Source organism: Petromyzon marinus, chromosome 2 (assembly GCF_048934315.1).
Source record: "Petromyzon marinus isolate PM22_M1 ecotype Great Lakes invasive population chromosome 2, UKy_Petmar_22M1.pri1.0, whole genome shotgun sequence".
Taxonomy (NCBI): Eukaryota; Metazoa; Chordata; class Hyperoartia; order Petromyzontiformes; family Petromyzontidae; genus Petromyzon; species Petromyzon marinus.
The window spans coordinates 2,611,553-2,633,230 of record NC_133668.1 but is presented as its reverse complement, the minus strand read 5'-3'; the positions used below and the strand labels follow the sequence as shown (position 1 = coordinate 2,633,230).

Below are 21,678 nucleotides of genomic sequence, written 5' to 3'. Positions count from 1 at the left end.
TTTAGTAATTGGCTGTGTCGTATGGTGGTGGGATTCACGATACAACATTTAGGGGCCGTCCATAAATGACGTCACGCGATTTTGGACGATTTTTGCCCCCCCCCCCCCCCCTCGTCACACTTAGTCACAAAAAGTCAGACCCCCCCCCTCAAATATGACGTCACAAAGCTCTGCCCCCCTCCGCCCCAAATAAAACATGCTTCAAATCTTGATTTAAAGCTTTCTAGACTGCAGGGATTCATATTCTTGGTTCTTTCGGTAAAGTCACGTAGAAGGGAAACAATAAAATAATAAAAATATAAAACAATACAATTCTCACGTTTCGACTGCAACACAAGCAATCATCATCACCTAAGAATTTTATTGTCTTATATTTTTATTATTTTATTGTTTCCCTTCTACGTGACTACCGAAAGAACCAAGAATATGCTTCAAATCGCTTTAAACTATTGTCATTGTAGTGCGTATTTAATGTGCCGCTGCACTCTGATGTTGTAGGATGAAACATTTATTAAGTAGAACGTGTTGTCCATATTTATTTAAAGTTGCGCATTTTGATGTGACGTCACTGCAGGGATTCATATTCTTGGTTCTTTCGGTAAAGTCACCACGTAGAAGGGAAACAATAAATAAAATAAAAACTATAAAATTTTCTTGCTGTGGTTTATCACACCTGATGATGATTGCTTGTATCGCAGTCGAAACGTCGTGGGAATGTTATTTTTTATATTTTTATTATTTTATTGTTTCCCCTCTACGTGGGTGACTTTACCGAAAGAACCAAGACTATACCCCCCCCCCTCGTCACACATCGTCACAAATGTCTGACCCCCCCACCCCATAGGTGCGTGACGTCATTTATGGACGGCCCCTGAAATATTTACGCGACCTCACCACCACCACCACCCCACCCCCACGTGATATTATGGCTGTTCAAGTTGTTAATATTCCTGTCCAGCAGGAGTCGCTGTCACCGATGTTGCGGCTGTCTGGCACCAGCAGGGGCCGCTCTCTATCGAAGTCTCTGGAAATTCTCTCGCCGCCTCCACCTCCCCCCCAACTCTCCACCGCACCCGCCCGTCCTTAGTCTCCAAGCCCCCAGCACAAACCGCGGCCATCCTCCTCGTCGTCCTCCACCTCGTCCACCGAACAAACACCGGCGTCCATGGCTGCAACGGAGTTGACCACCACCACCACCACGCCCGCTCGCTCGGAGGTGATCGGCGAGGCCATGGATTGCGAGGGAGGCGATCGATCGGACAGGTAATGGACGAGAAGAGCCTCGGGGTGGGGGGACGTTCGTCCTCTTGTTGGGCCCCGTTCGTCCTCTTGTTGGGCCCCGTTCGTCCTCTTGTTGGGCCCCGTTCGTCCTCTTGTTGGGCCCCGTTCGGCCTCTTGTTGGGCCCCGTTCTTCGCTGTGCCCCGTGTGTTTGTGTGCGCTCTCTGGCGCTGTTGGCTGGGCCCAGTCGTCGTGTGGCCCGCGTGCCTCGACAGCTTTTGTTCGGCCGGATCGAGGGGGGCTAAACGGGCGCGTTGCACGGGCTAGGGAAGAGATGGAGCGATGTGGTACGGGAGGCACGTGGCTAGAGAAGAGATGGAGTGATGTGGTACGGGAGGCACGTAGAGCTGAGTGGACTTGCCGATGACTGGTACCAGCGGTGTCAAGATCGGCCTCTGTGGAGGAGGCTCGTGAAGGATGCTACTGGGCAGTTGGAGGCAGTCGCCCTCCAACAACAACGGAGGGCGGATGAGCGACGCTCACAACAACGAGCGGAGCGCCGGGTGGCTAAAGCGCAGCAGGTTGGCACAGTTAGGGGGCACAGGTGGTGCATCAGCCAGTCATCTCAGTCGACCCGTGGCACCTGCTGGGTCTGCCCCGTGACCTCCCTGCCAGCGGGCGTTCGACACTTCACGTGCTAGCCTCAACGTGCACCTAGCCTGGCACAAGCGCCGTGGGGACGTCACCGCCGCTTAGTGGCGAATGGCGGCTGTTGTTGCTGCTGCTGCTGCTGCCGCTCTCTGGCATTGTTGGTCCGCGTTGTGTGTTGAGTCCTGACAGTGTTGGGTCCGTGCTATGTGTGGTCGTTGTGCTACCGGGCCGTAACCCATTGTCCCTTGGCAAACGTGGAACACGCCGACTGTGTGCGCGCTCGCGTGATCCTTACCCACTTCGCTCGGTGGTCCCGAGGTGCACCTAGCCTGGCACAGGCCGGCGTGGTGAACGGCGGCTGCTGTGTGGCGGAGGGGGGAGCGGTGGCGCAGTGGTTAGCGCGCCGCGCTTTGAACCCGGCCACCGAATCCGAGTTGGATTTCGGCTCGCGACCAACTTTCGGTAACGAAATGCAGTTATCTGATACCGGTAACCTCACTCTAGGTCGACTCAACCTTCAAATTAGTACCTGGTGCGATGCGTAAATATCACTCGGGGGAGACAAAGGCGGCCGGGCGTGGTGCTGGTCACCCACAACCCAACACGTGTACCGTGCCGGTCTTCATAGGTGCTCGCTAACAGCGCTTGCCCCAACAATCTGTTTAAAGGCCAAATGGGGAATTCTGTTTGTGTGGAAAAATGTCGGTCAATGTGCTGTCGTGTCAATGTAGGTCATTATTAGGTACAATGATACGTCCAAATATCTGTGTATGTAGTATGTGATACATAGAGATTCTGAAAGATGAACCTGCACTGTTGTGTGTAATACTGGCTTATTGCCTCTTCATATGCATGTACTGTATGCAGTATTTTAACTTTCCGTAATTTACTGGCACATTCTACTCCATATTGTGTTTTAATTCTGCAGATCAGTAGTAATTCTGTAGTGAATAGTTTTAATAGATGCAGTAGTACATGGACTGTGATGTACTAATGGCGGTGGCTCTGTAAATTAACTTGTATGAAACACCATAATTCTCATTGTACCATCCATAGTATAAATGCATTGAAATATCTTATTGATAAGTTGAAACAAACATGGCTAATCGTGTTAGATTATTTTTTTATTGTTGATTAACCAATCTTGCAAAAAAGAAAGCTTGAAGTAAAACGTGATATCGCCAAGATCTGGAAGTTTCTTTCAGGTAATGTATCGATGTAGCCACGATGTCGCCTTTCACGATATGACAATTACTACAATATCAGTTTCCCCTTCATATTGTACTTGTATTTCATTTCACATTTACGTCCGGAGTTTGTGCTATGATGTAGTAGTTGGTAGTCGTAGTGGTGGTACTTCTAAGTACAAATGTGCATTTATGTAAAAACCTAATTCGACTGCAGCACGCCACTCAAACTAAGCCCGCTAGCACATAAGTCCTTTGTAATTATTACGGCTTTGCAATCCACAATGCCTATCGCCAACTTGAATGCTGTCTGAAAATGTTGACGTAAAACCACCTTGCTGTCAATGCATCCAGAAAACGTTTCATTATCGTGGACCTTACACACGTACGGTTTATCATTCCAGTAAACATGTAACGTTGTGCCAACGTGCCAACAACGGTTCCAACCACATACCAACATTGGCATGTTTACCGTAATAGTATCGCCATGCTGCGGCAACCCTCTTGGTAATGTGTAATGACAGGGTTACACCTGCTGACATGACAGAGTGACACCTGCTGGCCTGGGAAGGATTTCACGGATACAGCCACAGAGGTAACAGCCAATCAGGGAAGGAGGCGTATCTAGGGCAAAGGTAACAGGAGGGGTTAGCCGAGATGCTCCGGGAACCTGCTGGAAGGTTCCACGAGAGGGCGTGGCCGGAGGCGGGGCTTAGCCACGCCTGGGGGGATATCAGGGGGAGCGGACCCCGGGCACGTGTGGGTTCTGTGTCCTGGCGTGTCGCTGTTCACCGACATCTCTCTCCGTCGTCCGGCCACGTGGAAGATCTCCTGCGTGGGTTCCATCGCCGTCATCGTCACGCCGCCAGGCAGCGGCGGAGACGAGTGAAGGCGAGGGGACCCCGCTGAGTGATCGGCTGTGCGTGTAGCCAGTTGAGGTGTTATATATATTCAGTGAGAGGAAGAACCAGTGTTGGCCAGTGTGAGAAATAAAGAAGACGTACCCTCTCTATACGACGTGTCGTGGAAGTCGCTCATTACATATGTGCAGGGACTCCTCTACTTACGAACATTCGATTCACGAACTTTCACAGACATGAACAAACCTGTCCCCCCGTATGTCCACTTGGCTGTTCGGACCGAGTCGTAAGTTCAACCGCCGCGCAATAGATGGCGGTGGAAGCATCTACATCTGCAGAACATAAAGAACCAGTGGAATCTACAGGAGATTATACAACTTTTAAATCCATTCCCCGTGTTTAGTGTACATGCCGTATATGCTTGGAATCGACAGGAGTAAGCTTGGACTTACAAACAGACCCTCTGGTACCTAACTCGTTCGTAAGTAGAGGAGTCCCTGTACGTGGTGTGTATATATAACCTGAATGCGTGCTGCTGCTGCAGCATCCCTGTACAGACCAAGTGGTACGATCGACGTGACTGTGTGGTGCTGGAGTTCTGTGTGGCTGACAGCAACCGCGTGAATATCAACTATGAAGAGGACAAAATCACATTCAGGTACGCGGTGAGAAGCAGGCTCTTGCATTACAGCGCAGCCCACCACCACCAAGATGAATCACTAATTTCCCCCCTCCCCGCATCCCCAGCTTTCTCGGCCTCCCACTTCCAGCCCCTCCCACTTCCCCCCCCCCCAGCCTCACGTCCCCTCTCCCTACCACCCCCCTTGCCCCTCCCCCCTTAACTATATAACCTCTTGCCACGGCAGCTCTCTCTACCACTTCAGCAAAAAAAATATTGCTGTGGTTTTCCCACCTGATGATGGTTGCTTGTGTTGCAATCGAAACGTCGTGATTTGTTTTATTTTAATTTACTTCTAACTACGTGACTTTACCGAAAGAACCAAAGAGTATGGATTCCTGCCGTCACGAAAGCTTCAAATCAAGAATGAATCACTTTACAGATCATTTAATGTTTTCGTCTGGTAAAACCTAATTTTTACAAATTTGATACGTGGGGAATTTGACCACGTAGGGAACTTTGGATGTACCGAATTCCCTTTAATGAGTAGAGTGGTGGCAAAGTGCAGTGCACTGTGAATTTGGCGATCAGATTTTGATTCACAGGCATTGGGTAACAATGGAGTGGCATCAAACAAAGAACTTGAATAACATTTGCCTATGTATGCATCTTGATTTACAGATGTGAAAATGTGTATTTTATTACTGCCAGAGGACCAGGCCCTGGCAGTGTTGCAAAATAAGTGATAATTATAATTAACACTTATTAAAGTGCATTTATATCTATTATTCATTCAATAAATACATTTCAAATATATACAGAGTTGCCCACAGTTTTTGGGAAAAAAAATACGGTGTAATTTTAATTGGCCCTTTGTTGGATATACCTTACTGTAAAATATCAATAGAATGAAGGTAATATAGTAATTGACAAAGTACATTTGTTATTGACTTAATAATATGGAGGCAGGAAGTGAATACTCATGTTTTAACTGCTGATATTTTCCAGCTGTCTTGGGAGCGATTGCAGAAGTTTCCTGAATGTAATTGAGCTGTACGACAAAATTACTATTTCGGTAAGTGTCAACATATCGGATGACTGCGACATAGAATCTTCTTGATTAACTGTATGATTTGATTGGGCTAAACACCAAAGAATGGTGTCCAATCTGTTCAAATGTCTCATGTGCCATTACGCCAGAAATCAAGTCACAAACGAACTGATCGGACAGTGGTGTGCATCATTACAAAAAAGACCTCTGGAAAATCCTGGCCAAGACTGACCAAAGATAAGACTAAGGTATGGTTCTGCATTTGACAATGCACACCAGCAGGAGAATGTAAACAACACTAAGGTTTTGTTTAGCCTACAAGTAGGCATGACAGTCTGACGGTCTGTCATGCCTGCAGAAAAATAATCTCCCTAAAACTTGCTGCACGAATGGATTATTCCTGCGGTACGTTTATTTTAAGATTAGATAAACATACAGGTCATAACATGGTTTACTTAAACTTATACACATGCAGGTTTATCTTACCAAAAGCCACGTGGAAATGCGTTCTCACTTTTTACACACTGGTTCACGACCTCTAATGTATATAAGCACCGCCTTACGTTTTATTGAGCGAATAGGTGCTTGCGTATGTCATAAAAATACTGCCAATAAAGTACAAAGTAAAACAAAGCGAAAAGGATGTTACTGCGAAAGGTAAAAGACACGTAGGTGGTTACACATGGTAGATTTCTGCTTTTAAAATGTATTTAATGATGTATTTTTACTTTCTGTATGTCCTTGTGTATATCCAGTTAAGTTGGCTGAGCGTGGACTTTGGCAACTGGAAAGACTGGGAAGATGACTCGGGAGATGACCTGGCAAAATTCAATGACATGTCTGATGTAATTTCTGCACCAACACTTCACTCATCTTGGCAAAGTATACGAAAAATATCCATTTTAAAACACGTTATTCTCAATGGTACATGAAATATGTGTTAATTTGATCTGTCACCTCTGTTTTCTAGGGGGAGTTTCCTGACAGTGATGACGAAGGCAAGTGATTTTAGAATTTTCACAAGAGTTGCATTTTGCTATGTTGTTACTTATAAAGCATCGTACACATACATAACCGTGACTGGAGCTTTAATGATAATAATGGCAATGTAGCACTTTTATTTTAAATATAACATTGGTAAACAGGATAAAACAAACCACCTCAAATGAAAAGTGGGGTAATGTGGTTTTGTATAGAATCCAAGACAGTTTAGCTCCAAGGAGATGCTGAGTACATAACGGTGGCATAGTTGATGATTACAACACCCCGTGGTACACATATAGTGTGTGTTTAAATAGTTAACTTACAAACTTTTAAATATAGATTAATCTAATAATGGCAGAAGAAACGAGTTAATGTAATTGGCATGCTAAAGGTCATGTTGCTAGTTAATTTAGCAACCGATTAACTAATATTCCAGAATACAAAACATGGTCATCAAAGTTATGCCATTGCAGTATTTACCAATGTCTGGTTTTCTGACAGGTATACTTTTCATGGTCGTTATTTTTCCTGTTGGATGTTCTTTTACTTTCATTTAAAAAAACGAGCCTTTTGCCCATCATTACAGCTGCTAAATATTTGTCAAATGCTTATCAGGGTCAATGTCTACACAGTCAGCAGATTTACTTGCAAGCATGTTCTGAAGTTTGAAATGCCCTGTTTTCTCTTCAGATTGAAAACTTTGAGAATACTGCATGCTTCCTGCAGCGAGTCGTCTGTGCTTCGAGGGTTCACATTCGCGAAAGATTTCATACAAATACCCTTCCCATAGTACCTATTATTCAGAATCAAAGAAAAACATTGTAGACGCTCTTAAACAATGTACACTATTCGTTATAAGCCACTTAATTCACAGCGCATTTGATGCTGTTTATAATCGCACATATTTCAGTAAAACAAAGTAAAACAATTAACCCTGCAATACTCTATCGAGCACCATCAATATAAAACCGAAAACTATAGTCCTTTAAGAGGCCACCAATTAAAATAGTTCATTGAGGAAACTTGCAGTACTATCGGTTGCTTAGATAACTTGAATATGCGCTGCAGTCAACAGAGAGATTATCACGTTTGGGCTACCTACGATGCAAAAGAAGTTAAACATGTATTCACTGCTTTAGGGGCAACATACACACCTCTTTCGCCCTTTGGTAACACAACAGGTGGAAAAAAGGGGGTAAACACTGGCCAGTATTGTTGAAAAGAGGATATGGGTGTTTGTTTTAGTTCACTGGTTGAGCACTCTTCCCAGCAGAAGCTACTGAAGCCATCACCAAGGTCACGAATTGGTCATTATTTTTCTTAACACGCTACACAGTTGAATGCAATCAGCTGGATTTCCGACTACATTCCTAAAAGCCAGTGTTTTTACAATTGGTTGTGGTTATATATATACACATATGCAAATGTGTTTGCAGGATGTTGTAAAACTTAACGTTCACTTTTTGAGCTTCCAGCCCATTACAAAATAATACGTCGGTCTCTCAAGCAAATGCGGCAACCTTTCCGACACTGGCAAAAATGCACATAATTCTCAGAGGAGCACCACCTCCTGGACAAGGTTCGCATCTCTACACCTTGCCCATGATCCATCATAGTCATTCTTGAAGGGCATCATGAGTCAAATTGCAGTCTGCGGTGGCTTTTCAATCCAAGGCAACCTGGCAAATCCCGAGATGCCACATTGGGCATCCTTTGCATTCAATACACATTTCCTCGGTTTTTATAAAGACATGAGGCATCGGTCAAACGTCATTGCCCACGCTTAAGAGAAAGTAATTAAATAACTGGCTGACCAGTTGGCAGGCAGTTACAGGTTGCCGGCCTGCCAGCTGGTCAGCCAGTTAAAACATGCATGGGTATTGACGTATTTCCCAACCATTTACATTCTATAGTGTACAGTACTGTAATTATTCATGTTACTGTTAATGTCGTACACCCTCGGAATTCAGTTTATTCAAGACCTTAGTTTTACCATTGTTAAAGTATAGTTTGAGTTTTCACCTGATTACACCGTAACACAATTTTTTCTCCCTGGGTAGTGTTATTTTGCAACGGTTTTATTCAATGGTTTTATTTAACTTGACTCCTGTTTGTCATGGTCAAATCTTGTCACAAAAATTTAGTCTACTTCCTGTTGTCCAATCAATTCGAAATTTTGCACACGTACTCAGATCCGGTGACAATGCATGCCTGTATCAAAATCGACGTAAATTTGTTATGGGTGCGAATTAGGCGCATACAACTTCTTGGGAGGCAACACTTTATTGTTAACTCAATGTAACACTTAACATAGGGTGGTGACCACTGACCTATTCTCGCTAACACACACCATCACTCACTAACACTGACTCGGATACGACTAGCGTGACCAAGCCAGGAGGGCTACTCGCTGGTCACGCTGACTTGACTCTTCTTTCTTGACACGAGCAGCCTCGAACCCCGGTGAGGAGGCCGCTTATATGCGCCTCAGCGTGTCCGGGCCACACCCCGGTCACGTCCAACTTCAATAACTCTTGAGAAGATTCTCGACTGTCCACGTGGCCCCCAAGGTGGCCCCAGGGCCCCCAGACCTCACCTTGATCCGGTCACGTGTCCAGCCGGGTTCACTCGGTGCCACGGCCTCACAACCCCCGTGGCCCTCACCCACGGCCTCCAGATCCCCTGAACTGGCCCTGACGTCATTCCCACCCCCAAACGGGATGACGTCATGTGTGTGTGTAGACCAGCGTGGTAGTTTTAGTATGGACGCCTTGTTAATTATAAATTTTTGTGCAGGTCAAAAACGCCGCGGTCCTTAAACTGTGGAATCGCCTCGCACAAAAAGCAGGCGTCGCGTGTCTAATGCGCCTGCTCCGTGTGAACGAGTAGTACATTGAAAATTAATTTATAAAATAAGCAATGATTTCATGTAAACGATGTGGGAGCAGGCACCGCATCATTGACGTACATCGAGGGTGCGTTAAACGAAGTTGTGAATAAAACCGTTTAAAAAAGTTTATTTAACTTCGTTTTTGTCGTGGTCAAATCTTGTAATCAAAAGTTAGTCTACTTCCTGTTTAATAAATTCCAAATTTTGCATCGGTGATAATGCATGCCTGTATCAAAATCGGCATGAATTCATCAATTGCCTCCTTTCAAGCGATTACATTTTTTTCCATGGACGGTTTATATGTTTTTGTGGAGGTCACGGTCCCTAAACTGGAATCGGCTCGCACAAAAAGCAGGCGCCTTTGACGTACTTTTCGACCGCGAGTATAAACGAAGTTAACTTTTTTTTAAGGAGTTTATTTTAATTGCTTATGCCTATAAAGTATAGAAAACGGTTATTCCCCAAACTTTGCTTTTGCGACGAGGACTTTGTGAAGGAATGACACATGCACACGTTTTCTCATTGAAGATGGGTACATTTCTAAATATCACTCCTGGTCACAAAAACATTTGTGGGAAATATACATTTTCTATACTTTTGAGGCAAGCAGTTAGGAAATAACACTCGCTTCCCAGGGACAAAAAAAGTGTTACACGGTGTTATCTCGGCCTATATCACCGAGCTGTTTAGCGACAATGTTTAAGGTTGCATTTTTGAATAAAAGGAAAACTGAAGTCCTGTGTTACTTTCTTTAAGTGGAAATACCCATTTTAGCAGTGTAAGGTAATTAAAATACTTTTGCCGTCCCCACTACCTTCCTGCTGACTATCGTACTGGATGACAATGTCTCTAGAATTGAACAAACATCTTATTTCTGCACTTTGCACTACGGCCTTAGTAGAATACAGAAGGAAATAGGTCACGTTTTTGGCCAATTGCCCATTGTCGCACGAATGAGCCACCAAAAAGATTTCCAATACTCATAAAACAGCTTCCAATACCTAACGGGGTTTATTTTAAGAAAAACTTTTAACAGGAAGCACTCCCAATTGCTCACCGCCTTGAAGTTAATGTCATTTAACACTGGTGCACGAGGTGTTTTGGGGTTAGATCGCGTAAATGTCGTTTAATTAACTTGTAAGGGTTGTCACAAACGTGCCAATTCGTCACGAGTACAGCACACCGGCGTGTTGGAGAGCCGAGCCACAACATTTACAAATGTATTTACTATGTAAATGTTGTGGCTTGGCTGTAAATGTTATGGCTAGGCTCTCCAATACACCGGTGTGCTGTATTAGTGACAAATTGGCATGGTATGACAAACTTAGTTGGCCGTCAAGTTGACACATTCACATGATGAAACCCAACTATATCATGGATATTGGTCAAATGCCTGTGTTAAACCGACTTATTCACTATAGCGTTTCTCCGATACTTCCCCATTGGACTTCCGAAATTATGTAATTTACATGACTAGACATTGCATTTTTGGAATGGCAAACACGATGCAATTTCATACGCTGGTTGTACAGTCCATAGCTTCGTACGACAGCAAATGCTTAACATGGGGTACCTTAAAAGCGTATGGAGCAACATCAGAAAAAAGTGGAGCAGTAATCAGGGCCAGACCAGCTTGTTCAATGCTGTTGGGTTGCCACATTTGTCCTTGGTCAGGCACCTTTGAAGGTGCGATTGGAACCTTCAGCGTGGCTAGACAACGTTTATGCCACCTCTTTCCATATGGGTAACGCAGTTCTTACACGAAGTATTTTGAGCTCCATTAATTCGTCACTTAAATAAGCAACCCATTGGATGTACATCACAATTTGCATTAGTCCAAAGCAGAATTCAGGCTTTAGTTTTTAAAGAGAACCAGTTTTCACTCTTATCCAATTTACTGGGTTGGCAAAGTGCAGTTGGCATTGTCAGTCGGCCGAGGCCAAGCAGCGTTAGATATGGAAGGCAAAAAAACCCTCCAATTCATGGGAAAAGCTAAACTAGTTTCTCAGCCATATGTATTGAAGTCCTTTCATATTCGAGGGTTAGAAATTGTATTTCTGCACATGCCAGTTTGAGCAAATACGGTTCAAGTTTATGGGCATCTACCTCACCCACCATGCAGAGCTATTGTATCGACAGTTTTAAAAGGAAGACTTATTTTCAATGCATATTGATTAGTGCTGTAGTCATGGAGCCACCTTAAGGGGCTACCATTTCACGAATGTGGTAGCCGAAGTTACCCGCGAGAATTAGGCCACAAGCAGCGTAATTTCATGAAACTTTATTGTAACCACAATAACGAATTATTGGGAATGCACATGTCACGTCAGATACCAAAAACCACGGGAAACATCACTATGCAAAACACACAAGGCAATTTATTAAGTGCAACACAAAGACTAAGGCAATTAAATGCACATCACTGGTCCTGGTCAGTAAGGCAAAGATGTATTAGATTTGAGATTGCAATACTGGTCTAGAATATCTAATTCCTCGTTTGGCACATGCATAGACCCCCCCCCCTTCTCCAAAAAGCACAATTTTAGGAATGCTCAGACTTTACATTAAAGATGTCATCCATTTAACCACGACTTCATTTTAGATGCTCATTATGGATGTTTCAAGCGAGTACAAAATCCAAGGCAATCCAAATGACGGTTAAGAAAAGCCAGTTTTTGCACCATTACTAGCAAAGGCTACCTGGTGACAAGCTTGTCTCTACGGGGCAGCAGAGAAATGCACCACCAGGAAAAAGGGGGGGGGTTCCTCTACCACCAAGTCTCAGCACCAAGGGAATTTCACATTGTTAGATTGGTGCACTAAGGTCGCAGGCTGCCAATGCCACATTGAGATGAAGTGCATCATAAAGCTTCAATACGATATTTTGGTTGAAATTGATATTTTTAGAAACAGGTTCAGGATTACAAGTGCAATGTATTATATAAAATCTGTCTGCATCTTGGGGTTAAACACATCCTATGAACATGACATGCATCAACAACTAGTGTTACATCTACAGGTCAGGAGAAAGCAAGCCATTTGAGCAAATACTGTAAACAATCCCAAACACTACTCCTATGCCTTTTTCACAAACACTGGTAGTCTGACAACCTGCATTTTTCACAGAGGCATAAATTTGGTCCACATCAGGGACAAATGAAGGGGGCATTGGGAGTGCGAGAGGTAAAAACCAACCCACTCTGCACATCGATGCAGTGCCTTATTTAACCTCTGGCTCTTCTTCCTTCTTGGATTCACCCTCCTTTGAATCATCTTTCTTGGCCCCTTCCTTTTTGGTATCATTCTTCTTGGACCCTTCCTTCTTGGACCCTTCCTTCTTAGAATCATCCTTCTTGGACCCTTCCTTCTTGGACCCCTCCTTCTTGGAACCATCTTTCTTGGGCTCTTCCTTCTCAGACTCCTCCTCTGGTTCATCTTTCTCTGGCACCAAAATAACTTTCCCAATGTTCTTGCGCTCATGCATTTGCCTCATCGCATCACCAACCTGCAGGGATGCAGTTGCATGCAGGGTTATGCATAAAGTAGGGAAACAAAGTTGTTACGTGCCAACTAGTCCACCAATTAAAAAAAATAAACTTGGAGTCGTCTTGAGTACCGTCAATGCATGGAATCACTTGACACTTAAATGTTTTGGAAAATAAAAAATAATTCCCCAGCAAAAGGATTTTGGTCAATTATTTGGGCACTTAAAATTGCAGTTACCTCTACAATGGCTGGAATGACAAAGCACTATCCCTTTACTTACAATTAGTACACGTTAGAGAAAAGGCTGTTCAACTGTTACCCAATTAGGTAAGGGTCAAATACCAAGCCGCTTCACAATTGCACATTCCTGTAGGCTAAGAAATGTTTCAAGCAAAATTCGATGTCAATTACCTTGCAGCTATAAAAAAGATAAAGTTGGAAACTTTAGACTTGGGGTGTCAATGACATTCCCAACGCAAAGTAATAATGGCATAATTGCAGCTATGTTGTATTCGGATTTTTTTATTCTGGTAGATAATTAGAATAAGGATTCATGACCAAGCAAACAAATTCCTCCAATTGTTTTTGCTCAAATACAAGTCACGTTTTGCACCACGTAGCCACACACAACTACGTAGCATATTTAAAATAAACCTGACCTTCTCAAAAGCCCAAGTAGAGTCGATGCGTGGTTTGATGTGACCCTGGCGGTAAAGGTCAAGCAGATTTGCCATCACCGAGCGCACCAATTCCACTTCCTCATCCAGGTAGCCCAGGTGGTAACCACTCACTGCACGGTTTGAGCGCAGTAATTGCATTGCACTGACGTTGAAGGAGCGCAGCCAGTTCTTCGCCAGAGAAAAAACGCTAGTCTTTTCCCCAGTAGAAAAATTTGCCGCACCTGGGGATTGGGCGGTAAAGGGAATGTTAAGAACCATCTTTAAAGCAGTGGTGATCCTCGACTTTTAACAAGCCTACATAGCTGCAAAGGTAAGCTTTGTATGCACACAAAGTTCAAGTCGAATAATGACAAAAGCACATTGCAACGATCCGAGTAAAATTGGGAAGGTGGACAAAACAGCAGGAACATTATCACTTGGGTGTAATTTTCATTGGAAAGTTGTTGGTTTCTGGCATAGACAAGCAACCAACTAGGAAGCTACTTGACAAATAGTTGGTATATTCGTATTTGGCCTTTTCCAATGGATTTACTTTTGGTGTAAATACTAGGTAGAGATTGGTAACTAGTTTTAATTACCCTGCAAGCAAAGCTATCAAATGTGATTTTGTGACCCTGTGTGAAAGCAAATAAACACCGCAATAAAAAAAGTTAATAGGTTATCAAATGGCATGCCGTTTGCTACATTCCAATGTTACAATTTAACCAGAAAGAAACAGCTGTGGAAAAATAAACTCCGAGCTTCCTGCAAAATACCAAAACTGTGATGTTTTTAATCTTTTGGAGGCGACCGAATTTGTAAATTAATCATGTTTAACCAAACTAGTTTAAAAACAAATGCTAGAATAATTTCAGGAAGGCCATTAAATAACCCGAACATAAACTCCTTTGCTCCATTTGAGCCAGAGGAGGAAGCAAGGCCGGAATTGTGCCGGGGTGGCATCCAGACCAAAAAAAAAGTTGGAGCAGCCATTTGGCAAGCTTGTCAGTTCGACCTCACGCTTCCTGTTTGTGCATGGTCTGGGCCCCATAGGAAGGCAACGAGTGGAACTTTTGTTGAATGCCTATTCAACTCTAAGCAACCTCACAGCCAAGGCATTTAGGCAAGCTAAAGTTCTGGTAAAGGCAGCACTTAACAGTTAACGTCAAAACACCAAACCACATTTCAGCGAGGATTCTTTACCATAAATCACCATCTTGCCCATAGGCTTCAGCAGGTTATAATTCTTGGCGTTGTCACTTCCTCCCAGCGGATCCAGTACAATATCAACACCTTTAAAAAGAATGTCAAGATTAGGCGTTATGCACATGCTCAAGTTGTTAACTGATAAAAAAAAACAAATTCTGCATTGGAGCACAATGCAAATTCGGGAAGGACCATGATGAAATTAGCTTACCTTTTGGTGAAATCTTGCGAACTTCAGCAACATAGTCGAGGGAGCGATAATCAATTGGGTGTGTGACACCCTGCTCTCTAATAATGTCATGCTTGCTAGCTGAAGCAGTTCCAAAGAGAGTCACGTTGGGAACAGTCTTGCAAAGCTGGGTGGCTGCAATGCCAACGCCACCTAGCATGCAGATAAAGGCAGAGGTTATTTAAGATGAAGTGCTATAATGGATTGACATTCAAAAGGAAAACCTTGCATGCAAGGGCATTATGGCAATATATTGTTCATCTAAAAAGAATCTCAATTGTTGCAATCAGATGCACCAGTTTAAATTCAGGCCTTGAACTTGTGCATACCTTGCTTAAATAAAAAGGACATTAAAAAGTTAAAGTTTGTTCATTACCTTTGGCTCACCAGGAAAAAAGAAAAAAATCTCAGGATGTAAACGAGTTCCTAGCCTCTCATGGAGAGCAAACAACCATCATGACCAAAACGGCATGGGGAAGATATCAAAGCAGGTTTTATTCGATGTTAAGGACCCATTTTGAAAAAGCAATATTCATAAGTTAAATTGCAACAGGGCTTTAAACAACTCATAACCGCACAGGTCACTGAATTAACATTAGGCAAGGATACCAACATTTTATGAATTCTTAAAATTATGGTCCCATTTTAGGACCAATATTGCAGCCACAAATTAGGGCCACCCCCAAAACGACAAACACTTGTACATTAAAAGTCACCGTTGAAACATTTGGCTTCAGTAAAAAAAACTGCAGCTCAATTATGGCAACTGGAATTCATTTCAGTTACGCCATGTAATAATGCAATGATGGAAAGATTAGGATCTTTACACCACAGGTAGAGATTAGCATTTGATAATTGTATTTATAAACCCGACGGCATATGCAAATCAGTGGTATACTTTAGGGCAATAGAGCAATAAAAGTACAAATTTTGGGAATAGACTACAAATGAATAATTTTAAAATAATTTCATGGGGAAGGCAGCATCCATTACATGCCCACTTACCATTTAAAATGCATCCAAATGGATGTCCATTATCCAGTACCAATGCTATGTTCCACGTCCGTTTGACCACAACACTAATTATCAGGCCCTACACACTTAAAAGTCAACGTTGCTTTTTGTAAGATGTGCAATTAGATCAGCACAGATGTAAAGGTGAAAACGCATGGCTTTTAGCTACCATGTGTTTTATGGGAACAGTAACCAACGTGCTAAAGGCACGCTCCACTGGCTCAGCAGCACTTCAAAAACCCCACAACTTCAGCCAAGAGAATCCAAAATTGCCTCTGCATTTGAAGCCTTTGCACCATGGAGTCAATCGTTCAGTTTAGCACAACCAGTCCAGTCAAAAAAAAGCAGTTAACCACTATTGTACAATACCTGCAGCCATGTGGAGGAGGACACTCTTGCCCTCTCTCAAGTTGGCAAAATCAAAGAGCATCATGTATGCTGTTATGTAGTTGACAGGAATTGCCGCTCCCTCTTCAAAGCTCATTTCATTCGGCATGATAAAGGTCTTGGTAGCCGCCACACAAACAAGGCTCTGCCATAGCCCACCACGGTTCACCACCAACACACGGTCTCCCACCTGTAAAACATGTTAAAAGCGGCAAGCCAAAGGGGCACGTGAAAATTTAACTGTGCAAATATTTATAGCCACCTTTAAAAAAACAAGTACATCTAGCCTAAAATGGCAACCGCAATAAAGGGCATTGCACCCAGATGTACACAATGCACACCGCATGGATATATTTTCTGGACTCCCATCGGCATCTTGCCAATGTTCAACATTGCATGCAGAGTTTAAAAAAGGTCCCTTTAAAAAGTGACGCACAGGGAACTTTGCTTCCGTTTCTCCCCACCCCCCCCACCCCCAAAAGGGTTGCTGCAAGCTTGCAAATATGAGTATCAAGTTCCTTATAAAAACAAATTCACCGCCAATTACGCAGCATTAAATAGCGACGCGTAAAAAAAAAAACACATCTCTTCTAAAACAAATCTAGTCGCGACATTAACGGTAGACTAGCAACTCCATTCCCCCCCCCCCCCCCCACAAATAAACCTAGGGTTGGATGTATAGCACTTAAAATATATATGAAGCTTGGACAATATTATTAAAGCACCACAACCACCACCACACGGCAGACAATGGAGGAGAAGAGGCCGTCGTGCTGCTGCTAGAGCACATGAGCAGTCCACAACCCCCAGCGTGCCACGCCCGAGTAGCCCTCCCCCACCACAGTCTCTGCACGACGCATACATTTTTTTTTAACCCATTTTTGTAACGGTCATTTTTCTCAAATGCATATTGGGCAATCCTGTTGCGAATACAAAGATACGCGTGCGAAATTTACTAAAAATAATAATAACGGCTAAAGGCAATTCGATTTTTTAAAAGAATTTTTTTAAATATATATAACTGGGGGTTTTCGGCAGATGAGGCAGTGGGGCATTCTGCCGTCTCATGCCTTAAAGGGGGCCTCAGATGTGAGGACCTCGATTAAAAATAAGTCCTGGATTAAAAAGGTACATTTAAACATGTGCACAGGCACACGTACATTGTGCGACTGTTAAAACACGCAATTCCGAAGCTCAATCTTAAAATGCAATTATGAAATGAATCGCAATAGGCCGTTTATTTTCTAAAAGCCTCTAAAAAAAATCTAGCCGACCATTAGGAATGATTCCCTGGCCAAATAAAAAACGCCCTTACCGGGTGATAAAGGCCTGGGTGTGAACAAAAAATGGACCGACCACCCCATTTAAATGCAACTGGTGGCGGTGTAGGACAGTCTCAGGGGTTACACCTCGATTAGTATACAGTATAGCTTCGTTTCAGCAATTGAAGGCATTATGGAACGGTCACTGGAACGGCTGGGTGTCACGTTTATCCAGACTTGCATTTTTCATACGAATTAGCAAGGGAAAATTAGGTAGACAGTCCACAATAAAACTAGGGGGACCTAATTACGCAGAGACGCACAGCATACTGCCAGTAAAATCGAAACCATCCATTTCCTCGGCCCTGACCACACGGACAAAGTTGACCAATTACCACCATCAAGCCATGGAACCTCCACCAAGGTTCACCCTGCCCGTAACATTAAACAAAATTTTTTACAAGAGGCCTCCCCCTGCGTTGCGCACGTGCCACTGCAGTATGCAAAAAAAAATCTGTCCAATAAATCCGCCACACCTTTAACCACCTCGTGAGACCACAACAACCAGCCACCTCCAAGCTACGACGGGGCTCACCATTCACAATAAAAAAAACACCTCCCAACAACTCACGTTTCGGTCTTCGACCCCTTCGCCCACGGCGTCCACCTCCCCAGCGCACTCCATGCCAAGCACGACTGGCGGCTTCTTGGGAAGGCAGTCGTAGAGGCCCTGGCGAGCCATCAGTTCGGCGAAGTTGAGGCCGCACGCGTGGACCCGAATCCTCACCTCCCCGGCCGCAGGCACCATGGCCCCAGTGCGCCGCTCCACCCGCAGCTTGTCGTAGCCGCCGAAGCTCGTAAGCACCACGGCTTTGTACTGCTCCCCGGGTTGCGCCTCTTCCTTGGTGGGAGTCGGCTCTTCTTTGCTGGGGGGCTGCTGCTGCTGCTCCTCTTTGCCGGGAGCCTCCTCTTGTTGCGCCTCAACATTTCGCTCCGAAGCATCGGGCTGCTGCTGCTGCCGCCCTCCCGCCTCGGATTGATCACCACCAGGGGCCGTCGCCTCTTCGGCCACAGCGGGCTGATCGCCGCCTTCCGCGCTCATCATCACTGCTGCTGCTGTTGCTGCCCGAGGAGAGAGAGAGAGAGAGAGTCACCCTCTTTGGATTAATCTGGGCGATTGCTCAGAAGCCCGCGAGTATAAAGACGTCTCCGATGGAAGTGTTGGGTGGGTTTGGTTGTTCAGAAAGTATGGAGGGGGTCCCTAGACCGTAACCGTCTGTGTGGGGGGAGGTCCCTGGAGCAGCCTATAGCGAGAATATGGAGAACCGTGGAGCGAACCTGAATGCTGCTGCTGCCTCCCAGAGGTGCTGAGCGATCCCAGTCAGAGTCTGGGTCGAGTCGCGCTTAGCCGGGGCGGAGCCGCTTTTATCCGCGGGGAAGCGGCGCCCCGCCCCATCCGGCTTGCCCGCCCCGCCCCTTCCCCTCCCCCACGGCCGTAAATTACAATTCGCCTTCGGCCGGTTGACGATTACAATTACACTTCGCGATCGCCCATCGCCGTATTGGACGAGAGCAGCACGCACAACTTGTTACGCAATACCACGGTGGCGCTGATGGTGATATTGGAGGCGGTGGGAGGTGAGGGGGGGGGGAGGTGGGGGGCCGCGCCCTCGACGCTCGCTCCCATTGGCTGCTGCGGCCGCGGCGCTAATTGAGCTCCGCGGTCGCCATGGCAACGCGCGCCGCAGCAGCTAATTAGCCACAGCAGCAGCAGCAGCGGCGGCAGCGGATATGCAAGTGGAAGGATAGAGATGAAGAGGGAGGCATAAGAAGATGTGGTGGCCTGGGGGAGGTAGAGATGGCGCAACTACAGGGGCAGCGTGGGAGAGGAAGGTTTCCGAGGGCAGCGGAACGCCCCGGCACCATGAGGGCGACAAACGCGTGGAAGAAGAATCAGCAGCAGCAGCAGCAGATAATTAGCGCAGAGACGGCGGGGTGGGTCTTGTCAGCTGATTAGCAAGGGCGGGCGGGGGCACAGGTGTACGGGGTGATTAGTAACGCAGAATAGGGAACCATTGTTAGCGAGCAACGCCACTCAAAGAGCGGGGCCGATCGTTCACCGATTAATAATGATCCCCCCTGCGATTACAGTCGATGTCACGAATCCATAACGAATCGATTACAGATCACGATTACGCGCGTCTCGTTTGTATCGCCAGCATGTACGGTACTCTATGTATCAGTTGCATTTATTAGGATTTACCCTGTGAGCCATTCGGCTCTTGATTTGGGTTGAACCGCAACAAACAATAAAATTACAAGAGACACCTAAACATGCAATGTATGTTGGACTTCTTTCACGCCGTACGTAGACAACCGTGCTAATCGGAGGTACTGCATTGCTTTGTGCACTGTCTCTTCCATACTTGGTGTGTACTGTCTCTCTCTCTCTTTGTACTGTCCGTCTCGTGTATGCTGTTTAGATTGGACTGTGTATCTCGACTGTAATGTCTAACTAACTTGTATTAGGGGCCGTCCATAAATGACGTCACGCGATTTTGGACGATTTTTGACCCCCCCCCCCCACCGTCACACGGCGTCACAAAAAGTCAGACCCCCCCTCAAATATGACGTCACAAAGCTCTGCCCCCCCCACCCCCCTAAAAAATACATAAAACATGCTTCAAATCGCTTTAAACTATTGTCATTATAGTGCGTATTTAATATGCCGCTGCAATCTGATGTTGTAGGAGAAAACATTTATTTAAAAAAGTCTATTTAATTAAGTAGAACGTGTTGTCTCTATTTATTTATAAAGTTGCGCATTTTGATGTGACGTCACATTTCTCAAACACCCCCCCCGCCCCCCACTAGGTGCGTGACGTCATTTATGGACGGCCCCTTATTCCTCTCTGTGCTGTCTCGTTTGCTGTCCTGTCTCAGATTGAGTCGTGCGCTTTCCCCCCTTTGCGACTGTGCCTCGTCTCATTTGCACCGTCTCGTTTGTATTGCCTAGTTGGATATTCCCGTCATTCTCTCGTTTGCATCTGCTCCGTTTGCATTGAAGTCTCCCCACCCTCCCCCTCCACGCTCCGTCTCGAACACATTTTACATAGGTCGAAGATTATCCAATTCCTACGTGCACGTGTTTAATCAGTGCTTGCAATTCCGCATGGATGTTTAATTGGTATTCATTGCAAGGTGTAATCGTTCGGCTGCGGCTCTCAAATTGCACATTCCCATAACTGGGCTGCGGTAATCGCGCGTGTGGTAATTTAATCGCGTCGCAGAGCCACGTTGAGTTCAATTTTGCACGGGAAATCTGCACAAATAATGTAGGGTTGCCCAGGTCTTGGCACTGTTGAGAGCCAAACAAGGGATGCAGACAACCTAACCTCGTGATCTGGAGAGAGAAAAAAAAATCAATTCCACCCACTCAACAACAACAACGCTCGCCGCTTCAGCGTGCATTGCACATCAACAACGCCGCAATGGCACACCGACGGTACAGCAAGTAGGTTCGCTGACCGCACGCATTCGGAATAAGGAATCGTCGCAAATCATCCGAAGCAAGAGCCTTGGTGGGGTCTCGGGGAGGAAAAACAAATAGAGTGCATGGTGATGCAGACTATACACAACTCGATTGTTGCAGTGTCACGTGCGTGGGCGTCAGGCCAAATATTCGCCTTGTTCGCTCTCTCCCAGCACTTGAAACGCCCTGTGCTGGGGCAATGACATCTGTTGATGTGGGGGGAGTGGTGATCTTGCAGTCTTGGCGCACTGAAACGCAAGCCCCCCCCCCCCCCGATGCGGGCAACTTTCCATGGCGAGCGATGAGGCCGCTTTGGCCCCAGCTGGAGTTGAAAATGAGCGCGACCTCCCAAGTAGTTTTGACTCCCCTTGTAAAACGATTCGCACGCGAAACACGTCCTCGCTATATATATCTCTGGATGATGACGAAGGTGATGATGATG

At 45.2% G+C, this 21,678-nt stretch overlaps 2 protein-coding genes across 2 annotated transcripts; one reads left to right on the top strand and one right to left on the bottom strand.

Moving 5' to 3' along the window:
- Positions 1-977: 977 nt before the first annotated feature.
- Positions 978-10,195, top strand: LOC116949586 (prostaglandin E synthase 3-like). The gene is made up of 7 exons (XM_032967044.2): positions 978-1,263; positions 4,462-4,575; positions 5,545-5,611; positions 5,737-5,835; positions 6,343-6,432; positions 6,558-6,585; positions 7,262-10,195. The coding sequence occupies exons 1-7, from the start codon at positions 1,166-1,168 to the stop codon at positions 7,264-7,266; spliced, it is 501 nt and encodes a 166-aa protein (XP_032822935.1). The 5' UTR covers positions 978-1,165; the 3' UTR covers positions 7,267-10,195.
- A 1,532-nt stretch (positions 10,196-11,727) lies between these two features.
- On the bottom strand, positions 11,728-19,273 carry VAT1 (vesicle amine transport 1). Its single transcript, XM_032967026.2, has 7 exons — positions 19,043-19,273; positions 18,336-18,826; positions 16,425-16,632; positions 15,024-15,194; positions 14,810-14,899; positions 13,607-13,848; positions 11,728-12,966 (listed from the first exon to the last, which is right to left on the bottom strand). The coding sequence occupies exons 2-7, from the start codon at positions 18,807-18,809 to the stop codon at positions 12,682-12,684; spliced, it is 1,470 nt and encodes a 489-aa protein (XP_032822917.2). The 5' UTR covers positions 18,810-18,826; positions 19,043-19,273; the 3' UTR covers positions 11,728-12,681.
- Positions 19,274-21,678: the final 2,405 nt, after the last annotated feature.

What these genes read in the sequence shown, in the direction of transcription:
- LOC116949586 (XM_032967044.2), top strand. Translation starts at nt 1,166, where the DNA reads ATGGCTGCAACGGAGTTGACCACCACCACCACCACGCCCGCTCGCTCG. An exon ending in GGAGGCGATCGATCGGACAG is followed by an intron (nt 1,264 to 4,461) that starts GTAATGGACGAG and finishes CTGCTGCTGCAG; the next exon opens with CATCCCTGTACAGACCAAGT. An exon ending in GAGGACAAAATCACATTCAG is followed by an intron (nt 4,576 to 5,544) that starts GTACGCGGTGAG and finishes GATATTTTCCAG; the next exon opens with CTGTCTTGGGAGCGATTGCA.
- VAT1 (XM_032967026.2), bottom strand. Translation starts at nt 18,809, where the DNA reads ATGATGAGCGCGGAAGGCGGCGATCAGCCCGCTGTGGCCGAAGAGGCG. An exon ending in CCTCCTCCACATGGCTGCAG is followed by an intron (nt 15,195 to 16,424) that starts GTATTGTACAAT and finishes TCTGCATGCTAG; the next exon opens with GTGGCGTTGGCATTGCAGCC. An exon ending in CTACTTGGGCTTTTGAGAAG is followed by an intron (nt 12,967 to 13,606) that starts GTCAGGTTTATT and finishes GCATCCCTGCAG; the next exon opens with GTTGGTGATGCGATGAGGCA.